Source organism: Dermatophagoides farinae, chromosome 10 (genome assembly GCF_024713945.1).
Source record: "Dermatophagoides farinae isolate YC_2012a chromosome 10, ASM2471394v1, whole genome shotgun sequence".
Classification (NCBI taxonomy): Eukaryota; Metazoa; Arthropoda; class Arachnida; order Sarcoptiformes; family Pyroglyphidae; genus Dermatophagoides; species Dermatophagoides farinae.
The window spans coordinates 1,686,689-1,712,450 of NC_134686.1; the positions used below are offsets into that span (position 1 = coordinate 1,686,689).

General features: G+C 29.0%; 7 protein-coding genes across 15 annotated transcripts; 6 read left to right on the forward strand and 1 right to left on the reverse strand.

The window, feature by feature from the left end:
* Positions 1 to 1,201: 1,201 nt before the first annotated feature.
* Positions 1,202 to 8,461, forward strand: LOC124490522 (RAS oncogene family member Rab14). The gene is made up of 9 exons (XM_047053045.2): positions 1,202 to 1,324; positions 1,828 to 2,370; positions 3,175 to 3,965; positions 4,026 to 4,487; positions 6,892 to 6,971; positions 7,045 to 7,066; positions 7,142 to 7,223; positions 7,293 to 7,363; positions 7,429 to 8,461. The coding sequence occupies exons 1-9, from the start codon at positions 1,205 to 1,207 to the stop codon at positions 7,802 to 7,804; spliced, it is 2,547 nt and encodes an 848-aa protein (XP_046909001.2). The 5' UTR covers positions 1,202 to 1,204; the 3' UTR covers positions 7,805 to 8,461.
* A 107-nt stretch (positions 8,462 to 8,568) lies between these two features.
* LOC124490528 (heat shock protein Hsp-16.1/Hsp-16.11-like) lies at positions 8,569 to 9,474 on the forward strand. The gene is given in 3 exon segments (XM_075734472.1): positions 8,569 to 8,824; positions 8,893 to 9,149; positions 9,151 to 9,474. Coding segments are annotated over 3 exon segments (534 nt in total). The 5' UTR covers positions 8,569 to 8,694; the 3' UTR covers positions 9,298 to 9,474.
* Positions 9,475 to 10,246: 772 nt separating this feature from the next.
* LOC124491145 (uncharacterized) lies at positions 10,247 to 11,804 on the forward strand. Its single transcript, XM_047053765.2, has 4 exons — positions 10,247 to 10,592; positions 10,691 to 10,763; positions 10,827 to 11,220; positions 11,279 to 11,804. Exons 1-4 carry the CDS (start codon positions 10,531 to 10,533, stop codon positions 11,695 to 11,697), a joined length of 948 nt encoding a protein of 315 aa, XP_046909721.2. The 5' UTR covers positions 10,247 to 10,530; the 3' UTR covers positions 11,698 to 11,804.
* Positions 11,805 to 12,605: 801 nt separating this feature from the next.
* Positions 12,606 to 14,368, forward strand: LOC124490514 (putative fatty acyl-CoA reductase CG5065). Its single transcript, XM_047053036.2, has one exon. The coding sequence runs from the start codon at positions 12,740 to 12,742 to the stop codon at positions 14,366 to 14,368; it is 1,629 nt and encodes a 542-aa protein (XP_046908992.1). The 5' UTR covers positions 12,606 to 12,739.
* Positions 14,369 to 15,337: 969 nt separating this feature from the next.
* Positions 15,338 to 17,063, forward strand: LOC124491147 (putative fatty acyl-CoA reductase CG5065). The gene has a single exon (XM_047053766.2). The coding sequence runs from the start codon at positions 15,385 to 15,387 to the stop codon at positions 17,011 to 17,013; it is 1,629 nt and encodes a 542-aa protein (XP_046909722.2). The 5' UTR covers positions 15,338 to 15,384; the 3' UTR covers positions 17,014 to 17,063.
* A 1,715-nt stretch (positions 17,064 to 18,778) lies between these two features.
* LOC124490512 (fatty acyl-CoA reductase 1) lies at positions 18,779 to 20,468 on the forward strand. The gene has a single exon (XM_047053035.2). It carries the CDS (start codon positions 18,840 to 18,842, stop codon positions 20,466 to 20,468), a length of 1,629 nt encoding a protein of 542 aa, XP_046908991.2. The 5' UTR covers positions 18,779 to 18,839.
* A 35-nt stretch (positions 20,469 to 20,503) lies between these two features.
* Positions 20,504 to 25,610, reverse strand: LOC124490515 (Sodium/potassium-transporting ATPase subunit beta-1-interacting protein). Of its 9 annotated transcripts, XM_075734475.1 has the most exons (5): positions 23,787 to 24,076; positions 22,865 to 23,000; positions 21,700 to 22,680; positions 21,597 to 21,627; positions 20,504 to 21,504 (listed from the first exon to the last, which is right to left on the reverse strand). In XM_075734475.1, the coding sequence occupies exons 3-5, from the start codon at positions 22,481 to 22,483 to the stop codon at positions 20,787 to 20,789; spliced, it is 1,533 nt and encodes a 510-aa protein (XP_075590590.1). In that variant the 5' UTR covers positions 22,484 to 22,680; positions 22,865 to 23,000; positions 23,787 to 24,076; the 3' UTR covers positions 20,504 to 20,786. The 9 variants fall into 9 exon arrangements, with proteins under 9 accessions (XP_075590590.1, XP_075590589.1, XP_075590596.1 ...); XM_075734474.1 differs by lacking the exons at positions 22,865 to 23,000; positions 23,787 to 24,076 and adding an exon at positions 24,942 to 25,610; XM_075734481.1 differs by lacking the exons at positions 22,865 to 23,000; positions 23,787 to 24,076 and adding an exon at positions 24,649 to 24,693.
* Positions 25,611 to 25,762: the final 152 nt, after the last annotated feature.

Consider the following 25,762-nt stretch of genomic DNA (forward strand, 5'->3'; position numbering starts at 1 on the left):
TTTTGCAACCATAAACAAATGGAATTATCAATGTGTGTGTGTGTGTGTGTGTGTCTGGTTTGCATGTGGTTTTTGTTTTTTTTCTCTACCTTTCATGGTTATGATTCTTATTTTTTTTTTTTTTTTTTTGTTGCCACTCTTTACGTAGTTAAAATTCACAATCCAAAATGAAACAACAATTGGTGTGATAATCATGAGATTTTTTTTCCCTTCTCCATTTTCTTCTTCTTCTTCCTAGCCACAGCGATAATCAATGGATTTATGATGAATAAACTAGGTTGAGAAGATAATTTTTTTTTCTAGAAAAATCATTAAATGAATAAAGGATTCATGAAGGAGAAACAAGAAGAAAAAAAAAACAGCAATTATTATCATTCACAATTATCAAGATAACTAGACATTGTGGTCATAATTTTTCCATACACACACACACTCACTGTACATTCTGTTCTATTCTATTCATATATAGATTAGATTCATTTCAAATCATTTTTTTCCGCAAACCTAAATTCAAAATATAGAATCAACTGACCAGTTTCGGGTTTGGAACAAGGACAATGGAATTTGTTTTTTGGTTTCCAGGTTAGCGATATATTTTTTTTTGTTGATTTCATTCATTTATTCATTCATTCCTAAAGATTTTCTATCGTCATTTAACAATTCTGGAAACAGAATCATTCAACAATAACGCATGCACCAAATCACCTGTGTTGTGCCTTTTTTTCCGAAATGAACAAAAAAAAAAAATAAACCGTATCTATTGGTTACGTCAAGAAACAATTCCTGATAGTAGTAGAGACAAACCGAATTAGAGAACTTTTTTTTTATTCATTATTCTGCATATTGTTCCAGAAACATTTTCCATATTCATTTTGTGTGTGTGAGTAAAGCCGTTCATTATTTGATTCCAAATTGATTCTCGAATAATGTGGTTTTGTTTTGTTTTTTATCTCAATTATTACAAACCAATGCGTGTGGCATATAATCCGTTTGTAACCAGTGAAATGTGATTATCATTATCAAATGAATTTGAACAATTTGATTCATAAATAAGTACAGTTAGAAAACAACGACAACAAGAATATTCTGAGATTCAACAATGAAAACATTATCAATGGATGATGATGTTGTTATTGGTGGAAATAATGATGATGATGGTGGTGGCGGCGGCGGTGGTGATGGTAATGTTGGTTCCATGATGATCATGTTCGATAAAGAATTATTAGATCAATCTGGTGATTTATCTGAAACAGCAACAAAATTAAATCAACAAAATCTAGTACCATGTTCATTATGTGAACGAAAATTTTTATCCGATCGATTGGTAAGTGTTTTTTATTTCTCTTATCTTAACCTAGATATCTTCACCATTTTTTTTCCAACATTTGAAACAAAAAATCTTGATGACCTGACATATAAATCAATCAATCCAAAAAAAATCGATCCCTAGAAAGAATTAATATTCCAAATTGATAGGGCGGGCATCATCATATATCGCGTAACGTCAACGACGACGACAACAACAACAACAGAAAAGACGTTCATATTCAAATTATGCAAAACAACAACAAAATTTCCATGAAAACACAGTATTTTTTTTTTGTTTTGTTTTTGTTTTTTACAAATAGGCGCCATTTATTTTTTTGTGACAGAAAAAAATACAAAAACAACCGTAAAGATAAAGACAAGAAAAAAAATTACCTAAAAATAGTGATGTTGTGACCCTAATAACTCATATTTGTTGTCTAATTAACATGTTTCATTCATTTTTCATTATCTCGTTTGTTTTTTTTTGTTTTTTTGGTGTCACATTCATTATAAAAATAGGAAAAACATTTAATTATCTGTCAAAAGATTAAGGAAAAGAAAAGAAAATTATTTGATGCAGCCAAACAACGTGCAGAAAATTTGGATAAAATTAACCTGGTACCGACGGATATTAATAATGTTAATAGTGAACAACAAACAAATCAATCAAAATCGATCAGAAAATTGAAAAATAATAAACGATCAACGAATAATAATAATGATAATGATACGGCGGCTACGGTAAAAAAACAATCAAATTGGCGACAACAACATGAAGAATTTATTCGTACAATACGTGCAGCACGTGGTGTATCCATCACTAATGATGATGATGATGATGATGGTGATGATGATTTATATGATCAACAACAGAAAAAATTGATTAATGTAATACCATCAGGTTTTATTGAATGTCCTACATGTCAACGTAGATTTTCAATCAAAGCAGCTGATCGTCATATAGAATGGTGTGCAGAATCAAAACGTAAACAACATGAACGACAACAGAATGGTATGAAAAATCAACAAGAAGCATTACAACGTATGAAAGCAAGAACAAAGGTAAATTTTTTTATTCTTTCTTTCGGCTTGCAAAAAAACAAAAAAAAAATTTGATGCCAATGTCAAGTTCAGCACTAAAATCGATTCGATACAAAACAATCATTATCTGTATTTTTTTTTTATCATTTCAAAAGAAATTTTTAAATTGCGTGCGTGTGTGCATATGTGTGTTTGACATTCAACTGAAAAACTTGAAAATTTAAAAAAAAAAATTACTACCATTGAAAACAATCGATATTATCGATCCAAATCGATTAACATGACAACACACAACATTGACATTAGTGTTTATCGTTGTCGGCGGCTGCGGCGGCGGCTAGGGTTCCGGGAGAACAAACTGAATGAATTGATGAAAAATATTTGAATTTTAAAAAGTAAAAGCGAAAAAATTCATCACAAGACAAAAATAAATTTTGTTTTGTTTTGTTTTGATTACATCCTTGAACTTCGAATAGAATTCATTCAAAGAAATCGATTTAGTAATAAAGACGAAAAAAAAATTCTGCCTTTTTTCTTTGGTTTTCCCCGTTGTTGTTGTTGTTGTTGTTGTTGACTATACTGTTGGTTGAAATGGATAGATTTAATCGATTGATTGATCGGGCAAGAAAAAATAAAATTCTCTACAGGGGGGCTCACACAAATTGGATCGATTTCTGATTATTTACGGTTTTTTTGGGACTAATTTTTTTTCCCATTTCATTTCATTATATCTCGATCCCGTTATTGTATCGTCGGTGTATTTTTTTTTTTTTTTTTTGCTAATAAATTCATTTTTTCTTCTCTTTTTTTTTAATCTGTATGCAGTACAAACCAACACCACCTGGTAACAACAATAACAATGACAAATTAATATCACGTTCAAAATCTATAACAACGTTATCAAGTACTGGTTCAACAATATCATCAACATCATCCACAACATCAACATCGACGATTCGTTCAACATCACAGGATAATCTACGTCGACCACAACAACGACAACATCCAACGAATGGTATAAATCATCGACGAAATAATGCAAAAATTCTATCGAAAAGTACGGATAATTTACCGAATGCAATAAAAAAAGGCAAAACTACAACGACGACAACAGCGATGAATAATTCGAAAATTAGTAATAATAATAATAAATCACCATCAATGTCAAGACGCACAACAACAACAACAACAATGAACAATAAAAGCAATAATAAGAAGAATATTGATCGTAATAATAATCAGAAATTTACAACAACAACAACAAAAAAGACGACAACAACATCGAATGGATATAATCCAAAATTAACTGTATCAAGCAAAATAGATAGTGGCATTAATCCGGATCGTAATCAAAGCCGTAATCGTAATAATAATCATCATGAAAAATCGGCACCAATCATGAAATTTAAGGAAAAATTTCCAAATCATCATTTGAATAATCATGCCAAATCAATTATTGATCAATTTCATGATATTGAACATATTTTACGTAGAAATTCTATGGCCGTTTATGATGATTCACCAAAAACTGTACCCGGTGTACGAACTGGTGGTATTTCACCCATTAAAAAATCAAATAATTCAAATAGTCATCATGATGATCATCATCATCATGGGTATGATATTTACATTCATTAAGAAAAATTCTTTTATTTAAATTTTTCCATATTATATAGAACTATTCTATCAAAATCGGAAACTAATTTACAAATGATGATGGGCGGTGATATTAAAAAACGTATCGATCAATATATTAATCGTCTCTATGACAACCCAATATGGTCAACTACTACTACTACTAATAATAATAATAATGATATGATGATGGCCAATGGCCTTAATAATGGTGATGATGGTATTGTTACTATCGGTCAACAACCACTAACACAACATATTAATGGTCGTATTACAGAATCATCGAATATTCAACAGCCAACAACAACAACAACAACAGATTCAACCACAATGATTCAACGACAAAATTCTGCCAATAGTGATGAAGCTCGTATGTCTACATCGGATTCTACCGATTCGGGATTAGGTGTCGTTGGTTATGGCTTGACAAATGGCTGTACAAATCAATTATTGGAAACAGTAAATGAAAATGATATCAATCTATTAAAATCACGACAATCTGATCGATCCAGAAGTAAAATTAGTAGCCGTACATTTAGAGCTGATATGGTTGGCTCACCTACAATGTCGGATATTGAACCAACTGCAAATCATCTATTATTACGTAATAGTTCATTGAACGAGATTGAACTTAATGGTAATGATATTACCGAATCAATTCTAATCGATCATCATCATCATCATCCACAACAACAACAAATTGTTGATCATGAAAATAGACCACGATTCTGTCATCAATGCGGTACCAAGTATCCAAATGTAATGGCCAAATTTTGTTATGAATGTGGTTCACGACGATTTGAAACAGTTACATAATTTAAACATTGAGAGGAAAAAAATTAGAATCTCTAAACCAAATTAATCATGTGCAATCATCATCATCAACATTGTTTCAGCTTTAAAATTCAAACAAAAAAAAACAGAATTTACAATTTGATATTATTTACAATACACATAAATCATCATCATATATTCTATAATATTTAACTGTTTTACGTTGTTGTTATTATTATTTTGGATCGTTTTCGTTTTCTATTTCTAATGAATAAATCATGATTCAATCATTTGTCACATAAACCCGATTCTGGTAAAAAAAAGAATTCGAATTTTTCCACACTGAGACTCACGCCCTCTGTTGATGGATTCTTGACCTAAAAAACAAGTTTATCTTTTGGACGTCATCGCTCAGATGTGTGTGTTTTGTTTTTGTTTGTTTGATGATTCAGTTTACAAAATGAATGAGCAAGTAAAAAAGTCCAATGTATTTGTGTGTGTGAGTCATTTGAATGGTGAATAAAAAATAGTGAAAACCAAACAACAGAAAAACATCATCATCATTGTATTGAATATACCGACGAAAAAAGAAAAGATTTTTTCCAAAATTGACAACAAAATATATATATAGAGATGTTGTGCATTCTGATTTTTGGGTAGTGGTAAGTTTTTTTATTTTTTTTTCTTTCTTTCTCTCATAATTTCGTCGTTAGTTTGCACCAGCAAAAAAAAAAAAAAAATGAAAAAATGAAAAAGAAAATTATCTGCCAAAATCAGATGCATATTGATTTTTGAGTCCAGTTGTTTGTTTGTTTTTTTTTCATCTGTGGGTGTATTAGAATTCAAATTTCTTTTTTTTTGTTTCCTGTGTTTGTGTTCCTTGTGGAATTTTTTACCGGAATTAATTCCGAAAACCAAAAAGAAAAAAAATTCTGTTATCATCATCATCATCATCATCATTTAGTGGTCAGTATCCATTCTATTGTAATAATAATAAAAAATTCATTCATTTTATATCTTTTTTCCCACAAAAAAAACTTTTTTTTGACGTCAATATCATCATGATGGTGGTGGTCGTTGAATTATAATTCTGTAATATCATTGTCTCTATATGTGATGGTCTCTATTTTTTTTTTTTTTTTTGTCATGAATTTGTGTTGCATACGAAAACAACACACACACACACACATAACTACGTCATTGAATTAACCAATGGGAACAAAAAAAAAAATTCTTTAAAATGTCATCAATTAATGGCCATCGTTTTATATGATAACTTTATCACCATCATCATTATTATACAATCAAAACAATGAAATCTTTTTTTTTATCGTTATCATCATTGGAAACATCATTTGTTTGAAATAGATAAAATTGTGTGTGTGTTTTTTTTAATTGGATACCAAAATCACAGCAACAACTATTGGAGAGTGCGTTTTAAGCATCTGTTTGTCTGTTTGTTTGTTTGTGTCAAATATAATCGATCGATATATATCGATAGATAAATTAATAAACAAAGAGAAAAACATAAATATACGCCCAAAGCGATTTTTATATCAATCACAATAATCATACACAGGTATGTGTTTTTTTTTTACGATGATGATGAAGTTCTGAAAATTTTTTTTTTTTGCTTAGTGACCAACCATTTGTCAATATATATTTCATATATCCCGTTTACCTTTATATGTGATATATTTTGTTCTCATAAATTCATTTTTACATTTGTAATGAAACTCATATATATATAGGAATCAACGTATATAATATAACATAAAACATATGTTCATTATTCATTCTGGACATTCGCTATATTCATAATCCATAACTGGAAGAAAAATTTTTTTTGTTGTTGTGTGTATACGTGTGCTAGCGTGTGTTTGTTGTGTTTGTTGCTGCGTTCATCTACGATCTACATTTTTGGACATTGAAACCTGATTATAATTTTTTAACAACAACAACAACAACGACAAAAAAAAAATACCAATAAATTATTAGTTTTTTTAGGACCAAATTTTTCATTCATTTTCTATTTCAATTAATTATTTTCATCATTCGTTTGAATTAAATAAGACAAACATACAGCGATTGACAAAAAAAAATGTCGACTGCATCCGGTCCGTATAATTATTCTTATATTTTTAAATATATAATCATCGGTGATATGGGCGTTGGTAAATCATGTCTTCTTCATCAATTTACTGATAAAAAATGTAAGTTTTAAATTGTTTTTTTTTGTTATTTAAAAATCTTGACCATTCATTCTTTATTTTTTTGATTAATCAGTTATGGCCGATTGTCCACATACGTAAGTCTCATTTTTTCGTTGTTGTTGTTGTTGTTGTTTAATTTTTGAACAAAAAAAAAATTTTGAATAATAAAGAATTGGTGTGGAATTTGGTACACGTATCATTGAAGTTAGTGGACAAAAAATTAAATTACAAATCTGGGATACAGCCGGTCAGGTATGTTATGTTTTACTGTTTAATTGGGGCCGGATTTAATTTTTGGTTTGTTGTCAAAATTTTAAACAGGAAAGATTTCGTGCCGTCACACGTAGCTATTATCGTGGTGCAGCCGGTGCACTTATGGTGTACGATATTACGTAAGTTAATCTCTCTTTTTTTTGTTATTAAAAGATTAAAAAAAACGACTTTGACATTAAATTAGGAGACGTTCCACTTATAATCATCTAAGCTCATGGCTTACCGATGCCAGAAATCTAACCAATCCAAATACGGTCATTTTTTTGATTGGTAATAAATCCGATCTGGATTCACAACGAGATGTAACTTATGATGAGGCTAAACAATTTGCCGATGAAAATGGTTTAATGTTTATTGAAACATCGGCAAAAACCGGTGATGGTGTTGAAGAAGCCTTTCTTGAGACTGCCCGTCGTATTTTCTCTAACATTCAGGATGGTTCATTGGATTTGAATGCAGCCGAATCTGGTGTACAGCATAAACCAAGTCCAGTTTTATCATCAACAAATGCTAATGGTCGACAAGATGGTAGTGGGAATCGTTCGGATTGTCAATGTTAAAAAAAATTATCATCATCATCATCAGATTCATCAATATCATCATTATCAGTGTTTTTTTTTTGTTTTGGTGTTAATTCAATATATATAATCGTTAAAAAACAATGAATCATGGAATCAAGAATATTCTGAACTACATTCAACATATAATAAAATACATTCAACTTGACATTCTTGTTTTTATAATCATCATCATCACCATCATCTGCTTAATCATTTATTCTTGTGTTTCATCAATGCTGCAATTTTGTTTGTTTTTTTTCCACCATAAGAAAATTTTTAGCATCATAAATGTCACAAGCACTACACACACACATACACACACACGCATTCATCATAATAACAACAAATGCAAATGTTTTATGATCTAGCAATTTATAAGCAGAAAAAAAATTGAAGAAAAAATTATTTTTCATCAGATTAGGATTGTGTTTATGATTTTTTTTTGTTTTGTTTCTAGAGAGAATTCATGAACAAAATTTTTATCGAATGAATTATTGAATGATTGTGATGATGTTTATCATCGAGATTATCTTGCCCGTCATTTTCTCCCTTTCTCTCTCTCTTATTCTGTTTTATTTAAAAAAAAATTCAATATTTCCATTTGCGGAAAAGAAAATAAATAAATTCTATATTTTATTTTATTCAAATCAAATTTTGGTAATTTTTTCCAGAAATTTCTACAGAATTATAGAATTTTCCCGAAATTTCCAGAGACATCTGTCGACAACTATTGGCGCTATCCGTATTGGGTATATAATGCGGACAACAATTGTATAGAATTTCATCATTGTCAAAGTTAATTTCATCACGCGTATATACGCAGCATTTATTATAACCGTAAAAGAAAAATTTTCAGCAAAAAATTTCAAATATCGAAAACATAAACAAAAATGTCATCTCAAATGATTCGTCAATTGGTGCCGATTAGTCGAAATTTGTTCACTCGACGTTTGTTGATGCCAAATGTTTTCACTAAACGTAACTTCCTTCCATCAAGACGTGGATATGATCCTTTTGCTGGTAAGTTTGAATCTTGATTTCAATTCGATATATGAGAATACTAATTTGATAATGATTTATATTCACAGACATTCAACGATCATTTGATTCATTTTTTCGTGAAATGGAACGATCATTTTTTCCGACAATGAATCAGCTTCGAACACCATTGAGTCGTGCTCTACCAATGGAAACCATTGAAGATGGTCAACGAATGTTTAAAATCGAAATTGATTTACCCGATTTTAAACCAGAAAATGTAAATGTTACAGTGAAAAAAGGTGAAGTAAAAATCGATGCTAAATGTGAAATCACAGATGGATCTAGTAAACAATTCAAACAAATAAAGCTATTCATATTCATTGCCTGATGATGTTGATTTGGATCGTGTACGATCATTACTTAAAACCGATGGTCGTTTAGTGATTGAAGCACCATTACCGGCATTGGAAGCACCGAAAGAAAATCGTGAAATACCAATCAAACGTGAATAAAAAAAAAAAAAAATGAAACAATAACCGATCACGAAATCAGGAAAAAAATCAGACATATATAATAGAATCATGAAAATTTTTTTTTTCGTTGTAGATAAATAATACTGTCAACCTTTATACCTTTTTTTCAGTTGAATCTTCAATCTCTTTCACAATAAAATTTTTATTTTTCCCTAATTTTTTTCCCATTTTTTTTTTGTTGATCAGAAATCCTCATTGGGGTTGATTTCACATTCTTTTTTCAGGAAAAATTCTGAATTTCATATTTGAAAAATTTTTTTAAAATTTTGTTCGCAAGTCGCGAGTACCCACTGTATGAACATATATGAACATTCAGGATTTCCGTCATCAATAATCAATAATTGAATTGAACAAAATTTGAAATTCAAAAGCGTCAATCATAAACACATTTATAAAGAATTACTATGATGACGATGATGATGACGTTACATCATTCAACGTTGTATAATTTCTTTAGTTTGTTGAACAAAAAACAAAACAAAAAAAAAATTGGAAAATTTAAATTCGTTTCCCTCCTCCATCCATCCATTCGTTGTTCGTTCATTTTCATTTAAACGAATAAATTCAATGATTTCAATGGAAAATAAAAGAAAGGGAAAAAAAAGATGATGATGACGACGATGGACAATATAATCAGTGTTTTTTTTTTTGTTTTGTTTATTTGACCATCAAGGATATTATATATGTATATAATATATATATACTTCTGTTGTGTGTGCGTGTATGCGTGTGTATGTTTTTTTTTATTCAACATTCAAAATAAATAATGATTCAACGAGCATACATTGAAAATAATTATACTTTCATGATGATGATGATGATGATAATGTTGAAGAGTATCGAATGTATCGAGTAACGAAGAACAAAATAATAAAAAAAAGAAAGAACTGATCATTTTCAATGTTCATTTTGAATTTTTTTTTTGTTCATTGATACGTGTTGTTGTTGTTTTTTATGTTGTTCATTGACGATGTTGACGCGGTTTATACAATGTTGTTCATCATTATAGTATTATATCAATATATAGTGGTTGATGATGATGATCGAATGACAAACTAAAAGAAGAAACTTGACAATCTCAAATATTCGTGTGACAAATTTAACAACATTACAAACAACAACATTAGATTAGTGAAAAAAATTGTCATCTGAATTTTTTTTTGTATTTTTTTTTTGCAAATCATTTCACCATATATATATATATCAACAAACATGATGGCCACTTTGTTGATAGTAACATTTATAATTGGATTTGTTATCATACGATTGTTGAGGTAAGCAACAACAGGTAACACCATTGGTTTTTTTTCGATTTAAAATTTTTATTTCTTGTTCTACTCAAACCGAATCAAAAAAAAAAAAAAAAAAAAAGTAAAACGAATGGCCAGAAAAATAACGATAATAATAATCAACAACAACAAAATGATTGTGATTCACAGCTAAAAGTAAATGATGATGATTGAAATTGTTGAAAATTAAAATTCTAAAACAAATTCTATTCTATACAGTTTATCCATTTAGATTATCTACCAACTAGAAATTTTTCACTATGTCCATATGAATTGAATGGTGGTAAGAAAAAATCCAAATCCATTGTAATCATTTTTGCGTGGCTATTTGCACAGGATCGTCATCTAAATAAATATCGTAAATTATATCTTGAACTTGGCTACAATGTATTGACAATACGTACTGGTTTAATGCAATTATTATTTCCACCATTTGGTACACAACAAATTATGGCACAATTAATACAATTTATGCGTATGAATCAAGATCAATATGATACATATATAAGTCATGCATTTTCTGTTGGTGTTTATGTTATGGGTGAATGTTTAGTACTATTGAATGGTCAATCTAATCAAGATGTACGAAATATATTTCAACAACGAATGAAAGGTAATTAATTAACAGCAATGATAATATTGTTGTTATTGTTTATAATTCCTGTCAACAGGTGTCATTATTGATTCAGCTGTCGATGTGAATGAAGGTCCAATTGGATTGGCCAAAGCAACAACATCGAATACATTACTACAGATTGTAATCATTGTATTGATACGATTATATTATATAATCAATTATCCGTTGGCCACTAGACATTATTTAGAATCATCAAAACAGATACACATTAATCCAATCGATTGTCCATCATTGGCATTCATATCTAAAGATGATCCAATGGTCAATTATGATGATCATATAAAAACATTTGAAAAACATCGTAATAATGGTCTTATTGCTATGATAAAATCTTGGGATCAATCACCACATGTTGCACATTATGTTAAATATCCGAACGAATATCGATCAACATTGATAAAATTTCTTGATCAAATAATGTCTAATGATGATGATGATGTTTTAATCAATTAAAAAGTAAAATCATTTAATGCATTTGAAGGTCATTGATGATAATAGTTAATTATTATGAATTAAATAATTTATGAGAGAATAAAAAATGATTATTTCATTGATTCCAATCAATATTTGATTAATCGATATTAAATAATAATAAAAAATAAATATGAAATAGAAAAAAAATCTATCCATCAATTGATAATTTATGGTTTAGAATGGTATAAGATATATAGAATGGTAATATATGGAGAGGTGTGAAAAACAATAGATGAAAGTAACAATGATTTGATAACAGAAAGAAAACTGGTTTCATTGACGACGGAATGAATCGGGTTTTGCGCCATTATGCACTGCAGTGCATACAAATTTTCTATTATCGATCATTCATTCGTGATTAACATGATATTCAGACGTCAATCATGGCTAAAAAAGAATATCAATCATTTTGTTGTTTGGTTCAATGTTCATTTGTTTTGTAAACAATTTTTTTTGTTTTGTTTTTTACAATTATCAAATGACAAAATTCTTTAGAAACCTTTTAATCTACACTGTACTCTAGTTTCCTTTCATTGTGCCTGTTTGTTTGTTTCCTTTTATATCGAATTGTTGTTTGCGATATATGGAAATACACGTACATATTGAACTGAAAAATTATTATCACTGTGAAGAATCTACCACAGTTTATTTATTTTTTTTTTGCACTGGAAATTATGATTATAATTTCAAGAATTGACAGTTGTGATAATCAATAATTTATTGGTCGATTCAAACATGATGGTTTTATTTTTTCACTTATTTTTTCATCTTATCCATCATCTTCATTTAGATTAATCTAATGTGTAAAAAGGGTTAGAATACGATATCAAGTGATTATTAATTCTGGAATCAATTTCATTGCCGTTGTTGGGACAACGTTTGTTAAATAAAAAAAATGTACACGCGTTCATACATACGACGCGTATAAATATATAAAAACCATGGTCGATTTCAACATTTGGTCATTTTTCTCGTGATTAATTGATTGATTCTATGTGAATTCATTTTCATCAATAAAAAAATGACTACCATATCTGAATTTTCTGTATTGAAATTTTATCACGATAAAACCATTTTCATAACTGGTGTCACTGGATTTGTTGGTAAAGTTTTGTTGGAAAAAATCCTACGACAATGTTCCTGCAAACGTATCTATGTATTGATTCGTGATAAATGTTTTGAAACATCACAAAAAAGACTCTCAAATCTATTGTCGACATCACCAGTGTTTGAGTTGCATCAAGATAAAATTGATAAAATTTTTGCCATCAATGGTGATATTACCGCTAATGGATTAGGTATATCCGTTGAAGATCGCAAAAAATTAATCAATGAAGTTGATGTTGTATTCCATTCAGCTGCGACAGTTAATTTTGATGGCATTACGAAAAAATTTATCGAACAAAATATCGATGGTACTGATTCTATTTTAAAGTTATGTAGTGAAATGTTGAATTTGAAATCAATTGTCTATGTATCAACTGCTTATTGTAATTGCCATCTTAAAGAGATTGAAGAGAAAATCTACCCAATCGATACTGATCAAGATTTTGAATCATATTTAAATGATTTGAGAATAAATTATGGTGACATCAGCCTCAAAATTGGTGATGAAGCATTGAAGAATCGACCGAATCCATATACACTCTCCAAATCAATAGCTGAATGGATGATTGAAAAGCGATATTCATCATTACCGATAATCATTTGTAGACCATCGATAGTGAATAGTTCGATTAAAGAACCAATACCAGGATGGTGTGATTCAACAGCTGGTGTTGCTGGCTCTGTTCTTTATTATGGTTTAGGCATATCACGATTAGTAATTATGGATCTTAATGCTAAAGCCGATATTATTCCTGTTGATATTGTTTCAAATGCAGTGATTTGTTCGGGTGCTTTTCGTGCTTCAAAATTTTATAAAGATGATAAAAAAGTTGTCAACATTACATTGGGTAATAACTCAATTACATGGGGAAAATTAGTCAATGAAATTGATCAAATGAAAAATATTGTACAATCAATGAAAACTATACGGCCGATTTCAGTATATGTAAATCCATCACGAACATTATTGGATCGGCTACAATTGAATTTGAGAATGATATTTTCGCATTATCTATTCGCATATTTTTTCGATCTGATATGCGTAATAATGATGCAAAAAAGATTTGTGGTGAAACTAATGAATCGTGTACACAAAGGTATATATTTATTGAAGCCATTCACTTGTAATGGATGGTTATTTCATAATCATAACATTCAATATATGAATGGATTATTACCAGAAAATGAACGATTATTGTTCAATACGAATGTAAATTCAATTGAATGGGAAAAATATTTTTTTGATTTTGTTCTTGGCTGTCGTCGTTATTTGGTCAAAGATCCAGATTCAACATTAAATATGGCTAAACGTCGTTATAATCGAATAGAAATCATTTATACAATATTTATTTTAATCATTCATTCATTATTATATTGGCTATTCAAATCATTGGTGCTTCAAACTATTTTATGGTCATCCATTCTTGTTCTTTTTTTCGATTTTATATTTCTTCTCTACATTGGTTATCATCTATTTCAAATCAATGGAAACATTATCGATGAATTTAAATTTATGACTAAACATTTTTCCAAAAAAAATTGATACACACACAAACATGATGAAATTAATTAAAAATAAAATTTTATTCAATTTTCCGTAAATCAATTTCGTTTACATTTTCATGTGAAAAAATTTTTCAACTTTTCATTCAATGACCAAAAATATCAGTACAAGGAAAAAAATGTGTGTAAAAAAAATATCGAGAGAGATCGTTTTAAAAAAGAAGAATTGATTGATTTGATGTCAATTTTTATGATTAAGATTGAAATAAGATATAGAATGGTAATAAATGGAGATGTGAAGAACAATTTTACAGAAAAAAAACTGAAACTTCAATATAAATCTGATCATTCATTCGGGAATACCACGATATTCTGACGTCAATCATGGCTAAAAAAGAATATGATTATATATATCTCTCAATCATTTTGTTTGGTTCAATGTTCATTTGTTTTGTAAACATTTCAAAATTATAATCAAACAACGTAACTACCAAAATCTTTTAATCTATACTGTACTCTAGTTTCCTTTCTGTGTGCGTGTTTGTTTGTTTCCTTTCATTACATTGTTGTTTGCGATAAATGGAAAAACATATTGAACTGAAAAAACTATTATCATTTGGGAAAATATGAAGAATTTTACAACAGTTTTGCACAGGAAATCATGATAATAATTTCAAGTATTGAAATGACCAATAAATTATTGATTATCGTAGATGAAATCAAATAATTTCAAACATGATGGTTTCATTTCTTCACTTATTTTTCATTTGTATCCCTCATCTTCATTTAGATTAATATCAGTGTGAAAAAAGAGGGATAGATTGCCTATCAAGTGGTTATTAATTTTGGAATCAATTTCATTGACGTTGCTGTTACAACGTTTGATAAATAAAAAAAAACTGTACATGCTTTCATATGTACGGCGCTTATCCAAATTGATTTCAAACAAACAAATGAAATGATCAGGGATTATAAAAACCCTGGTCGATTTTAACATTTGTTCATTATTCTCGTGATTGATTGATTCTATGTAAATTCATTTTCATCAATAAAAAAATGACTCCCACATCTGAATTTTCTGTATTGAAATTTTATCATGATAAAACCATTTTCATAACCGGTGTCACTGGATTTGTTGGTAAAGTTTTGTTGGAAAAAATTCTACGACAATGTTCCTGCAAACGTATCTATGTATTGATTCGTGATAAATGTTTTGAAACATCACAAAAAAGACTCTCAAATCTATTGTCAACATCGCCAGTGTTTGAATTGCATCAAGATAAAATTGATAAAATTTTTGCCATCAATGGTGATATTACCGCTAATGGATTAGGTATATCCGTTGAAGATCGCAAAAAATTAATCAATGAAGTTGATGTTGTATTCCATTCTGCTGCGACAGTTAATTTTGATGGCATTACGAAAAAATTTATCGAACAAAATATCGATGGTACTGATGCTATTTTAAAGTTATGTAGTGAAATGTTGAATTTGAAATCAATTGTCTATGTATCAACTGCTTATTGTAATTGTCATCTTAAAGAGATTGAAGAGAAAATCTATCCAATCGATACTGATCAAGATTTTGAATCATATTTAAATGATTTGAGAATAAATTTTGGCGACATCAGCCTCAAAATCGGCGATGAAGCATTGAAGAATCGACCGAATCCATATACACTCTCCAAATCAATAGCTGAATGGATGATTGAAAAGCGATATTCATCATTACCGATAATCATTTGTAGACCATCGATAGTGAATAGTTCGATTAAAGAACCAATGCCAGGATGGTGTGATTCAAAAGCCGGTGTTGCTGGCGTCGTTCTTTGTAGTGCTTTAGGAATATCACGATTAGTGATTATGGATCTTAATGCTAAAGCCGATATTATCCCTGTTGATATTGTTGTAAATGCAATGATTTGTTCGGGTGCTTTTCGTGCTTCCAAATTTTATACAGATGATAAAAAAGTTGCCAACATTACATTGGGTGATAACTCCATTACATGGGGAAAATTATTCTATGAAACTATTCGAATAAAAAATGTTGTACCACCAATGAAAACTATACGACCGGTTTCAGTATATGTAAATCCATCACGAACATTATTGGATCGGCTACAATTGAATTTGAGAATGATATTTTCGCATTATCTATTCGCATATTTATTCGATCTGATATGCGTAATAATGATGCAGAAAAGATTTATGGTGAAACTATTGGATCGTGTTCAGAAAGGTATATATTTATTGAAGCCATTCACTTGTAATGAATGGTTATTTCATAATAATAACATCCAACATATGAATGGATTATTGCCAAAAAATGAACGATTATTATTCAATACGAATGTTCATTCAATTGAATGGGAAAAATATTTTTTTGATTTTGTTCTTGGCTGTCGTCGTTATTTGGTCAAAGATCCAGATTCAACATTAAATATGGCTAAACGTCGTTATAATCGTTTAGAAATCCTTTATACAATATTCATTTTAATCATTCATTCATTATTATATTGGCTATTCAAATCATTGGTGCTTCAAACTATTTTATGGTCATCAATTCTTGTTCTTTTTTTCGATTTTCTATTTCTTCTTTACATTGGTTATCATCTATTTCAAATCAATGGAAACATTATCGATGAATTTAAATTTATGACTAAACATTTTTCCAAAAAAAATTGATACACACACAAACATGATGAAATTAATTAAAAATAAAATTTTATTCAATTTTCCGTAAATCAATTTCGTTTACATTTTTGATGTGAAAAAATTTTAAATTTTTTCAAGTTTTCATTCAATGACCATAGATGACAGTACAAGGGAAAGAATGTGTGTATAAAAAACGTAAAAAAAATTAATTAATTGTGTATTTTGTATTTGAAATTGAAATTTGAAATAACAACCATGATAATGATAAAAATGTTGTTGTTTATAATTCTTGTCAACAGGTGTCATTATTGATTCAGCTGTCTATATGAATGATGGTCCAATATATTGGATTAGCATCATCAAAACAGATACACATGTTAATCCAATCGATTGTCCATCAATGGTTTTCATATCGAAATATGATCCAATGGTCAATTATGATGATCATGCAAAGAAAAAAACATTTGAAAAACATCATAATAATGATCTTATTGCTATGATAAAATCTTGGAATCAATCATCACATGGTGCAAATTATCTTAAATATTCAGATGAATATCGATCAACATTGATGAAATTATGTTTCAATGAATTAAAAATGAAATCATTTAATGGCTGAAGGTCATTAAATGATCAAAACTCAATTGATGAGAGAGAGAGAGAAAAAAAATGATTATTATTTCCTTTATTCATATCAATATTTGATCAATCGATATTTAATAATAATAATAATAAATATGAAATAGAAAAAATCTATCCATCAATTTATAGCAACAATGTATCGAATTGAATGATTGCAGAATTGAAATGGATAATAAGGAAAATTATTAATTGCTGTATTTGGAAACAAAAAAATAACATCCAGACATTTAGGGTACTTTTCCCTATGGTAAATAATCCATTCTTCTTCTTTTGGCAAATGAAACAAAACAAAACAAAACAAAACAAAATGAACATGAAATGATGATCAAACCAACTTTATAGTAAATAAACAAATTAAATTCAATTATTATTATTATTACACAAAGAGTGTATACAAATTTTTATATTCATCTATAAACAATTTTTTATTATCGATGTGTTCAATATAAAATATCTAATCATTCATTCGTGAATACCATGATATTCTGACGTCAATCAGGGCTAAAAAAGAATATCAATCATTTTATTGTTTGGTTCAATGTTCATTTGTTTTGTAAACAATTTTTTTTTTTTTTACAATTATCAATTGATGAAATTCTTTAGAAACATTTTTAATCTACACTGTACTCTAGTTTCCTTTCCGTGTGCGTGTTTGTTTGTTTCCTTTTATATTGAATTGTTGTTTGCGATATATGGAAAAAACTACGCACAATTGAAATTGGAAAAATTATTATCACCGTGATGAATCTACCATAGTTTTGTTTATTTTTTTTTGCACTGGAAATCATGATGATGATAATTTCATGTATTGAAATGACCAATAAATAAATTATTAATTATCGTTGATGAAATCAAATAATATTTCAAACATGATGATTTCATTTCTTCATTTATTTTTCATTTGTATCCCTCATCTTCATTTCGGATTAATATCAGTGTGAAGAAGAGGGATAGAATATAGTGGTTATTAATTTTGGAATCAATTTCATTGCCGTTGTTGTAACAATGTTTAAAAAAAAAAAATGTACATGCGTTAATCGCATTGATAAATGTTTTTGCAAGTACGGCGCTTATCCATGTTGATTTCAAAGAAACAAATGAAATGATGAGTGGCTATAAAAACCATGGCTGATTTCAACATTTGGTCATTTTTCTCGTGATTGATTGATCGATTGTATGTGAATTCCTCAATAACAAAAAAAAAAAAAAATAAAATGACTACCATATCTGAATTTTCTGTATTGGAATTTTATCACGATAAAACCATTTTTATAACCGGTGTCACTGGATTTGTTGGTAAAGTTTTGTTGGAAAAAATCCTACGACAATGTTCCTGCAAACGTATCTATGTATTGATTCGTGATAAATGTTTTGAAACATCACAAAAAAGACTTTCAAATCTATTGTCAACATCACCAGTATTTGAATTGCATCAAGATAAAATTGATAAAATTTTTGCCATCAATGGTGATATTACCGTTAATGGATTAGGTATATCCGTTGAAGATCGCAAAAAATTAATCAATGAAGTTGATGTTGTATTCCATTCAGCTGCGACTGTTAATTTTGATGGCATTACGAAAAAATTTATCGAACAAAATATCGATGGTACTGATGCTATTTTAAAGTTATGTAGTGAAATGTTGAATTTGAAATCAATTGTCTATGTATCAACTGCTTATTGTAATTGCCATCTTAAAGAGATTGAAGAGAAAATCTACCCAATCGATACTGATCAAGATTTTGAATCATATTTAAATGATTTGAGAATAAATTATGGTGACATCAGCCTCAAAATTGGTGATGAAGCATTGAAGAATCGACCGAATCCATATACACTCTCCAAATCAATAGCTGAATGGATGATTGAAAAACGATATTCATCCTTACCGGTAATCATTTGTAGACCATCGATAGTGAATAGTTCGATTAAAGAACCAATACCAGGATGGTGTGATTCAACAGCTGGTGTTGCTGGCTCCGTTCTTTGTAATGGTTTAGGCATATCACGATTAGTGATTATGGATCTTAATGCTAAAGCCGACATTATTCCTGTTGATATTGTTGTAAATGCAATGATTTGTTCGGGTGCTTTTCGTGCTTCCAATTTTTATAAAGATGATAAAAAAGTTGTCAACATTACATTGGGTGATAACTCAATTACATGGGGAAAATTAGTCAATGAAACTGATCGAATGAAAAATGTTACACCATCAATGAAAACTATACGACCGGTTTCAGTATATGTAAATCCATCACGAACATTATTGGATCGGCTACAATTGAATCTGATAATGATATTTTCACATTATCTATTCGCATATTTATTCGATCTGATATGTGTAATAATGATGCAAAAAAGATTTATGGTGAAACTAATGGATCGTGTACACAAAGGTATATATTTATTGAAGCCATTCACTTGTAATGGATGGTTATTTCATAATCATAACATTCAATATATGAATGGATTATTACCAGAAAATGAACGATCATTATTCAATACGAATGTAAATTCAATTGAATGGGAAACATATTTTTATAATTTTGTTCTTGGCTGTCGTCGTTATTTGGTCAATGATCCAGATTCAACATTAAATATGGCTAAACGTCGTTATAATCGTATAGAAATCATTTATACAATATCCATTTTAATCATTCATTCATTATTATATTGGCTATTCAAATCAATGGTGCTTCAAACTATATTATGGTCATCCATTCTAATTCTTTTTTTCGATTTTCTATTTCTTCTCTATATTGGTTATCATCTATTTGAAATCAATGGAAACATAATCGATGAACTTCAATTTATGACCAAACATTTTTCTAAAGAAAATTGATACACACACACACCCACACACACATGATGAAATTAATTAAAAATAAAAAATTTTTATTCAATTTTCTGAAAATCAATTTTGTTTGATAATAAAAAATTTTTAAATTCTTTCAAGTTTCCATTTCAAAGACGATAGATGTCAGTACAAGGAAAAGAATGTGTGTAAAAAAAAGTAGAAAAAAATAAATTAATTCTATGTACAAAGAATAGTGTTTGAGATCGATTTTTTTTAAAAAAAAGAATTGATTGATTTGAAGTCAATTTTTTTTATGGTAAGTGGGCAAATAAAAAAAAACATTCACACTATCAAATAAATATATTAGATGGCAGTTTCGGATGAATCCATATATGAATTACGTTTACCATACAATGGATTAGCAAGACCATTATTTAGATAGGCCGGTGTGAATGTATGATAATAATTATCAGTTTCAGAATCGGATGTAACAAATTTTGGACCATAATTTGATTGGCCAACACTACTAATACTATTTTGTTGACCACCACCACCACAACCACCACCATAGATTGAATGTCGATAGGAATATTGTTGTTGGTTTTGTAGATTTTGATGTTGACGTTGTTGATTACGTAATGGTACAGTAGGTTTATTGACCGGTGTACTAATAATTGTACCATAAAGTCCATTATTATTATCATTATTGTTGATAATTTGGCCATAATTTGAATGTGAACTTTTGGCACCTGAACGTGAACCAATTGTAGTATTATTAGATGAAATGAATGATGCATCGGCAACATTATTATTATTATTGTTCATCATCAATAATGATGTTGCACTTTTACGATGATGGCCATGTTTAGATATTGTTGAACGTAATGATCCACTACTATTGGCACGTATATTGTTCAATGCACCTAATGAATTGGATTTAGATTTTTGTGTATGAAGACTACGTGTACTACGGCGACGTTTTGATGATCGTCGTACTGAATTTGTTTTCTGATTATATAATGAACTTTTTGTTGTAGTTATTGTTGTTGGTGTAAAGCTCATATAATGATTCATTTGTGGACTATAATTAATAGAGAAAGAGAGAGAGAGAGAAAAAAAAGGTTGAATTAGCAAAGAAATAATTAATAATCTATATAATTGTATTGTACTTACTTAATGGTATATGGTGGCAATGGAGGTGTAGCTGAAATGTGATGAAATGAAATGAAAAAGAGAAAATCATAAATCGATTTTAAATCAATATCAAATCACTTACTTTTATCATTATTACGTAAAAATTTATCCCTTTCAAGTTTATATTTCAATAAAATTAATCCAATTGCTAAAATTGAAATGAAAATATGTAAAGAAGCAATGGCAATTTCAATATATTGAACACATAGATCAACTAATGATTCATCTAATGGATGACGATGATGATGATGATGATGATGATTCGTTGTTGTCGTCGTAGTCGTCGTCGTTGATGGAATTTGATTTTCAGTTGTCGATGATAATAAATGTTTAATTATAGGTGAAGATTGTGGTTGTTTATAATTTTGTTGTTGTTGTTGTTGATTATAATGATTTAAATGTGCCTGAATATTTGATATATGATTGGAAACAATTATATACCAAAATGAACGAGAATTTATATCAAATGATAATAATTGTGTTGATGGTAATAATGGTGATGTATGTACAATTGGATAGTTTGATTGATGATCATCGATAATTGATTTATATAGATTTGTTGTCGTTGTTGCTGATGATAATGATAATGATGACATATCACCAGTACCGAATGTATCGGTTATTGTATCCAATGTTATAAAACGTGCATAAACACAAATCACATAGATATTATAGATAATCAAAAATATTTGAAATGATGCATATATTAGTAGATGGCCAAAAAATCCAGTTATTGTTATTATAATAGCCAATGCATTCACCAATATCATTAGCCATTGTATGCCGGCAAAATCAATCATTTGACGAAAAATGAGCAATAATAATTGTAATGTTAAAAATATTTTGATTATAATACGGACAGACATTTTTTGTTTTGATCATGAAAATTTTGTTGAACAAAAAATTTTGTGTGTGTAAAATCGTCTGTCAACCAATTATGAAACACACACAACTACTGACCATATATATGTGACACAATCATTCACAAATTATCAATCTTTATCGAAAATTGTGTGCTATCAACCAGTAGTAGACCAAGTAGTTGATGATGATGATGTTGATTCTACAGGAGAAGAAAAAAAAATGAACAAAACAACAATACATTAGATATATATACATATCATTTTATTGAATGGATGATAGATTGAAAACAATTCAAACGAAAATTCACACACGATTGACCGAAACGAGTGGCCATTATTATCGACTTTTAGTTTCATTCATTCATTCATTCATCTGATTGTTACCGATATCTGCGAAAAAAAACAGTCCATCGTCCAGTAGATGTGTATATTAATTCAATTTTGATTTCAAAAATTCAGAAATTTTTTTTAACTTGATGACTTGATGATGATGACTTATTGTTTTGGAAGAAAAAAAAAACTAGGAAATGGTGATGGTGATGATGGAATGAATTGCAACAGGTTCCAATAACAAAAAACAGCAACAAGTGAGTGTTCAAAATAAATATTTTTTCAAGCCAAAAAAAAAGCTCATCGCTATTCACAAAGACAAACACGTATACGAAACACATTGAAGAGGAAATTGTTCCACCACCACCACCACCATCATCGACCAATCACCATCATTCATATTTAGATGTTCCAAAAGATAATGGCCCATACAAAAAAAAACATGAACAGGATAAGATTTGAGATGTTCGAAAAAAAATAAAAAGAGAAAAAAAATTGAAAGAGAATGGACAGAACACATTATTAATGGGCCACCACACATGCTGTGATGATGATGATGATGGTGAAGAAGAAAAAAAAAACAACATTTCAATCAGGTGATGAACATTGAAAACGATTAGTGAAATAACTAAATGGCAGATGCAAAAAAAATAAAGATGGATTCATTCATCATATATTGAAATGAACAAAACAAAGCAAAAATGGCCAAAAGTAAATTGAAATAGCTCAAGAAATAAATTGAAAATATCAATAAAATAAAAAACAAACAAACAAATGAGTGGTGGTCAGCCAGAAAAAAAAGTGGCCATCCAATTTACAATGATGATGATGATGATGATGATGATGATGATGACGATGGAAGAAAAAAAACAATCGTTTGATCAAATACTAAAACGAATAAATTCAGATTTCAAATCTTTTTTTTTGCTCATTGAATGTTTTTGTTGTTGTTGTTGTTGTTGCTATGTTGTATTACCTGTTGCTGTTGCTGTGTGGCTGACAAACAAATCAACAAGTTTAGCGCCCAAAAAACAAAAAACAACAAAAAGACAATATATAACGGTTAATTTTAAGAATTAAAATTGAAATTGAAATGAAAAAAATTCAAAACCATTGTGTGATCAAAATTACAACAACAACAACAAAAACAAAACAAAAAAGATATAGACGAATAAATCAAATGAGATAAAAATAAAATAACCAAAAAAAAAAAAAAAAAACAGAACAGAACAGAAAATAACAACAAACGTGATTTGATTTTGATTTATCTATTTCAACGTCATCATCATCATAATCTGAACACAATACAAAATAGATCTATTCTATATATATGTGTGTGTAGCAAAAAAAAAAAAAAAAAAAACAAAACAAAAACGAAGCCAAAATGAAAAAAATAAAAAAAACCAAATCAAATCTAAAAATGGCATCTATCTATCTAATAGTTAATGTGTTGGTTTGGTTGATGATTGGATCTTTTTTTTTCATTTGTTTGACACAATGTCAATGGATGATATCATCAGGTTCAAAAAAAAAAAAAAAAAAAAAAATGCTGAATTGATGATGATGAGTATATAAAACTCAACATTAAGTACATTGGTCTTTGATTGTCAGGTTTGTTGTTGTGGTTGTTGTTGTTTATTTTAACCAATCCACTTGATGATGATAATTATAATTCAAAAATCTAATTTCAACGGATACAGGTATACAACCTACACAACTGTAATTGTTTATTATGGCCAACAAAATTACCGATAACAAACAAACCCACAAAATTAAATACAAGAAAAACAAAAAATCAAATTTTTGTTTAACAAGGAATTAATTGAATGACACTTGACCATCAAATTTGAATTTCTGAACCGGATCTGATTCGAATGTTGTCGTTGTTGTTGTTGTTGTTTTTCTTAGTTGGATCAAATATTTAAGGACACAAGATTATCAACAAAAAAAAGGTAAGGTCATCATCATATTTATATAGCTCTCACCAAAAAAAAAAAAATCATGCAAAAGACACAGAAAAATTGAAGAGTCATTTTTTATTTCAACGGTCATCCATATATGCATGATGATTATAAAATTTTTTTTTTGTTTTGCATTTGAATATCAAATTTTGTTGTTTGATTTTACTTACGTTATTAACATTCTAAACTTTGTTTCTGTTTTCTGGTTGACTGAATTACATTTGTGGACATTGAAATTTTCACATGTGTGCAATACGGATAATTTAGCAATTTTTTGTTTGTTTTTTTTTTGGCCTGGGGAGTGAGAGGATCTGGTTTGAACCGAAAGATTTTCTTTTTTTTAGTTCACTAGAGATTGGTCATTATATTCGAGAGGTGATGTGGCTGAATGTAAAGGTGAATGATGATGATGACAAAAAAAAAAATTGTCATTCGACAATGACGATAGCTCGAATAATGGGTGATATCCTTGGGTTCATCAAAACACAGACAGAAACATACAAAGACAGAGGGGAGAAAAATGATGGCACTGAAGTTAAACACGATAATTAGAGAGAATTCAGGTTTGCATTGTCTTTTTTTTTACAAAATTAGATGATGATGATGATGGGAAAGATTCAAAGTTGTGTAACATAACTCATATATAAAAATAGAAAAAAAAAAATGGTGGCACTGGTCAATATAAGGTGCTGATAAAATAGTGACTAATCACATTTACAGTCTTTATAAAATAAAAAGAAAAGAACGAAAAAATATAAACTAGAATTATTCATCATCATCATTATTATTCTAACGATCTTTGTTGTTGTCACACACACACACACACACACACAAACACAAAGGTGAGAGCCCCCTAAAATCAAGCAAGGTATTCATCATCTCTTATGGTTTATTACTCACCGAACAACGAGCGCGGCAGGTAAACGAAAAAAAAAAGTTAGTCTGCAATTCAAACTAGCAGCAAAAGCCAAAAAAAAAATAGTAGTAGTAG

Bases quoted from the DNA above. Each gene is read 5' to 3' on its own strand.
- LOC124490515 (XM_075734474.1), bottom strand. From the start codon at position 22,483: ATGTCTGTCCGTATTATAATCAAAATATTTTTAACATTACAATTATTA. The intron at 21,628-21,699 runs GTAAGTGATTTG...ATCACATTTCAG, and splicing joins TTTACGTAATAATGATAAAA to CTACACCTCCATTGCCACCA. The intron at 21,505-21,596 runs GTAAGTACAATA...TATTAATTATAG, and splicing joins TTGCCACCATATACCATTAA to TCCACAAATGAATCATTATA.
- LOC124490514 (XM_047053036.2), top strand. From the start codon at position 12,740: ATGACTACCATATCTGAATTTTCTGTATTGAAATTTTATCACGATAAA.
- LOC124491145 (XM_047053765.2), top strand. From the start codon at position 10,531: ATGATGGCCACTTTGTTGATAGTAACATTTATAATTGGATTTGTTATC. The intron at 10,593-10,690 runs GTAAGCAACAAC...AAAAAAAAAAAG, and splicing joins GTTATCATACGATTGTTGAG to TAAAACGAATGGCCAGAAAA. The intron at 10,764-10,826 runs GTAAATGATGAT...TATTCTATACAG, and splicing joins ATTGTGATTCACAGCTAAAA to TTTATCCATTTAGATTATCT.
- LOC124491147 (XM_047053766.2), top strand. From the start codon at position 15,385: ATGACTCCCACATCTGAATTTTCTGTATTGAAATTTTATCATGATAAA.
- LOC124490522 (XM_047053045.2), top strand. From the start codon at position 1,205: ATGTTCGATAAAGAATTATTAGATCAATCTGGTGATTTATCTGAAACA. The intron at 1,325-1,827 runs GTAAGTGTTTTT...TTATAAAAATAG, and splicing joins AATTTTTATCCGATCGATTG to GAAAAACATTTAATTATCTG. The intron at 6,972-7,044 runs GTAAGTTTTAAA...TTGATTAATCAG, and splicing joins TCAATTTACTGATAAAAAAT to TTATGGCCGATTGTCCACAT.
- LOC124490512 (XM_047053035.2), top strand. From the start codon at position 18,840: ATGACTACCATATCTGAATTTTCTGTATTGGAATTTTATCACGATAAA.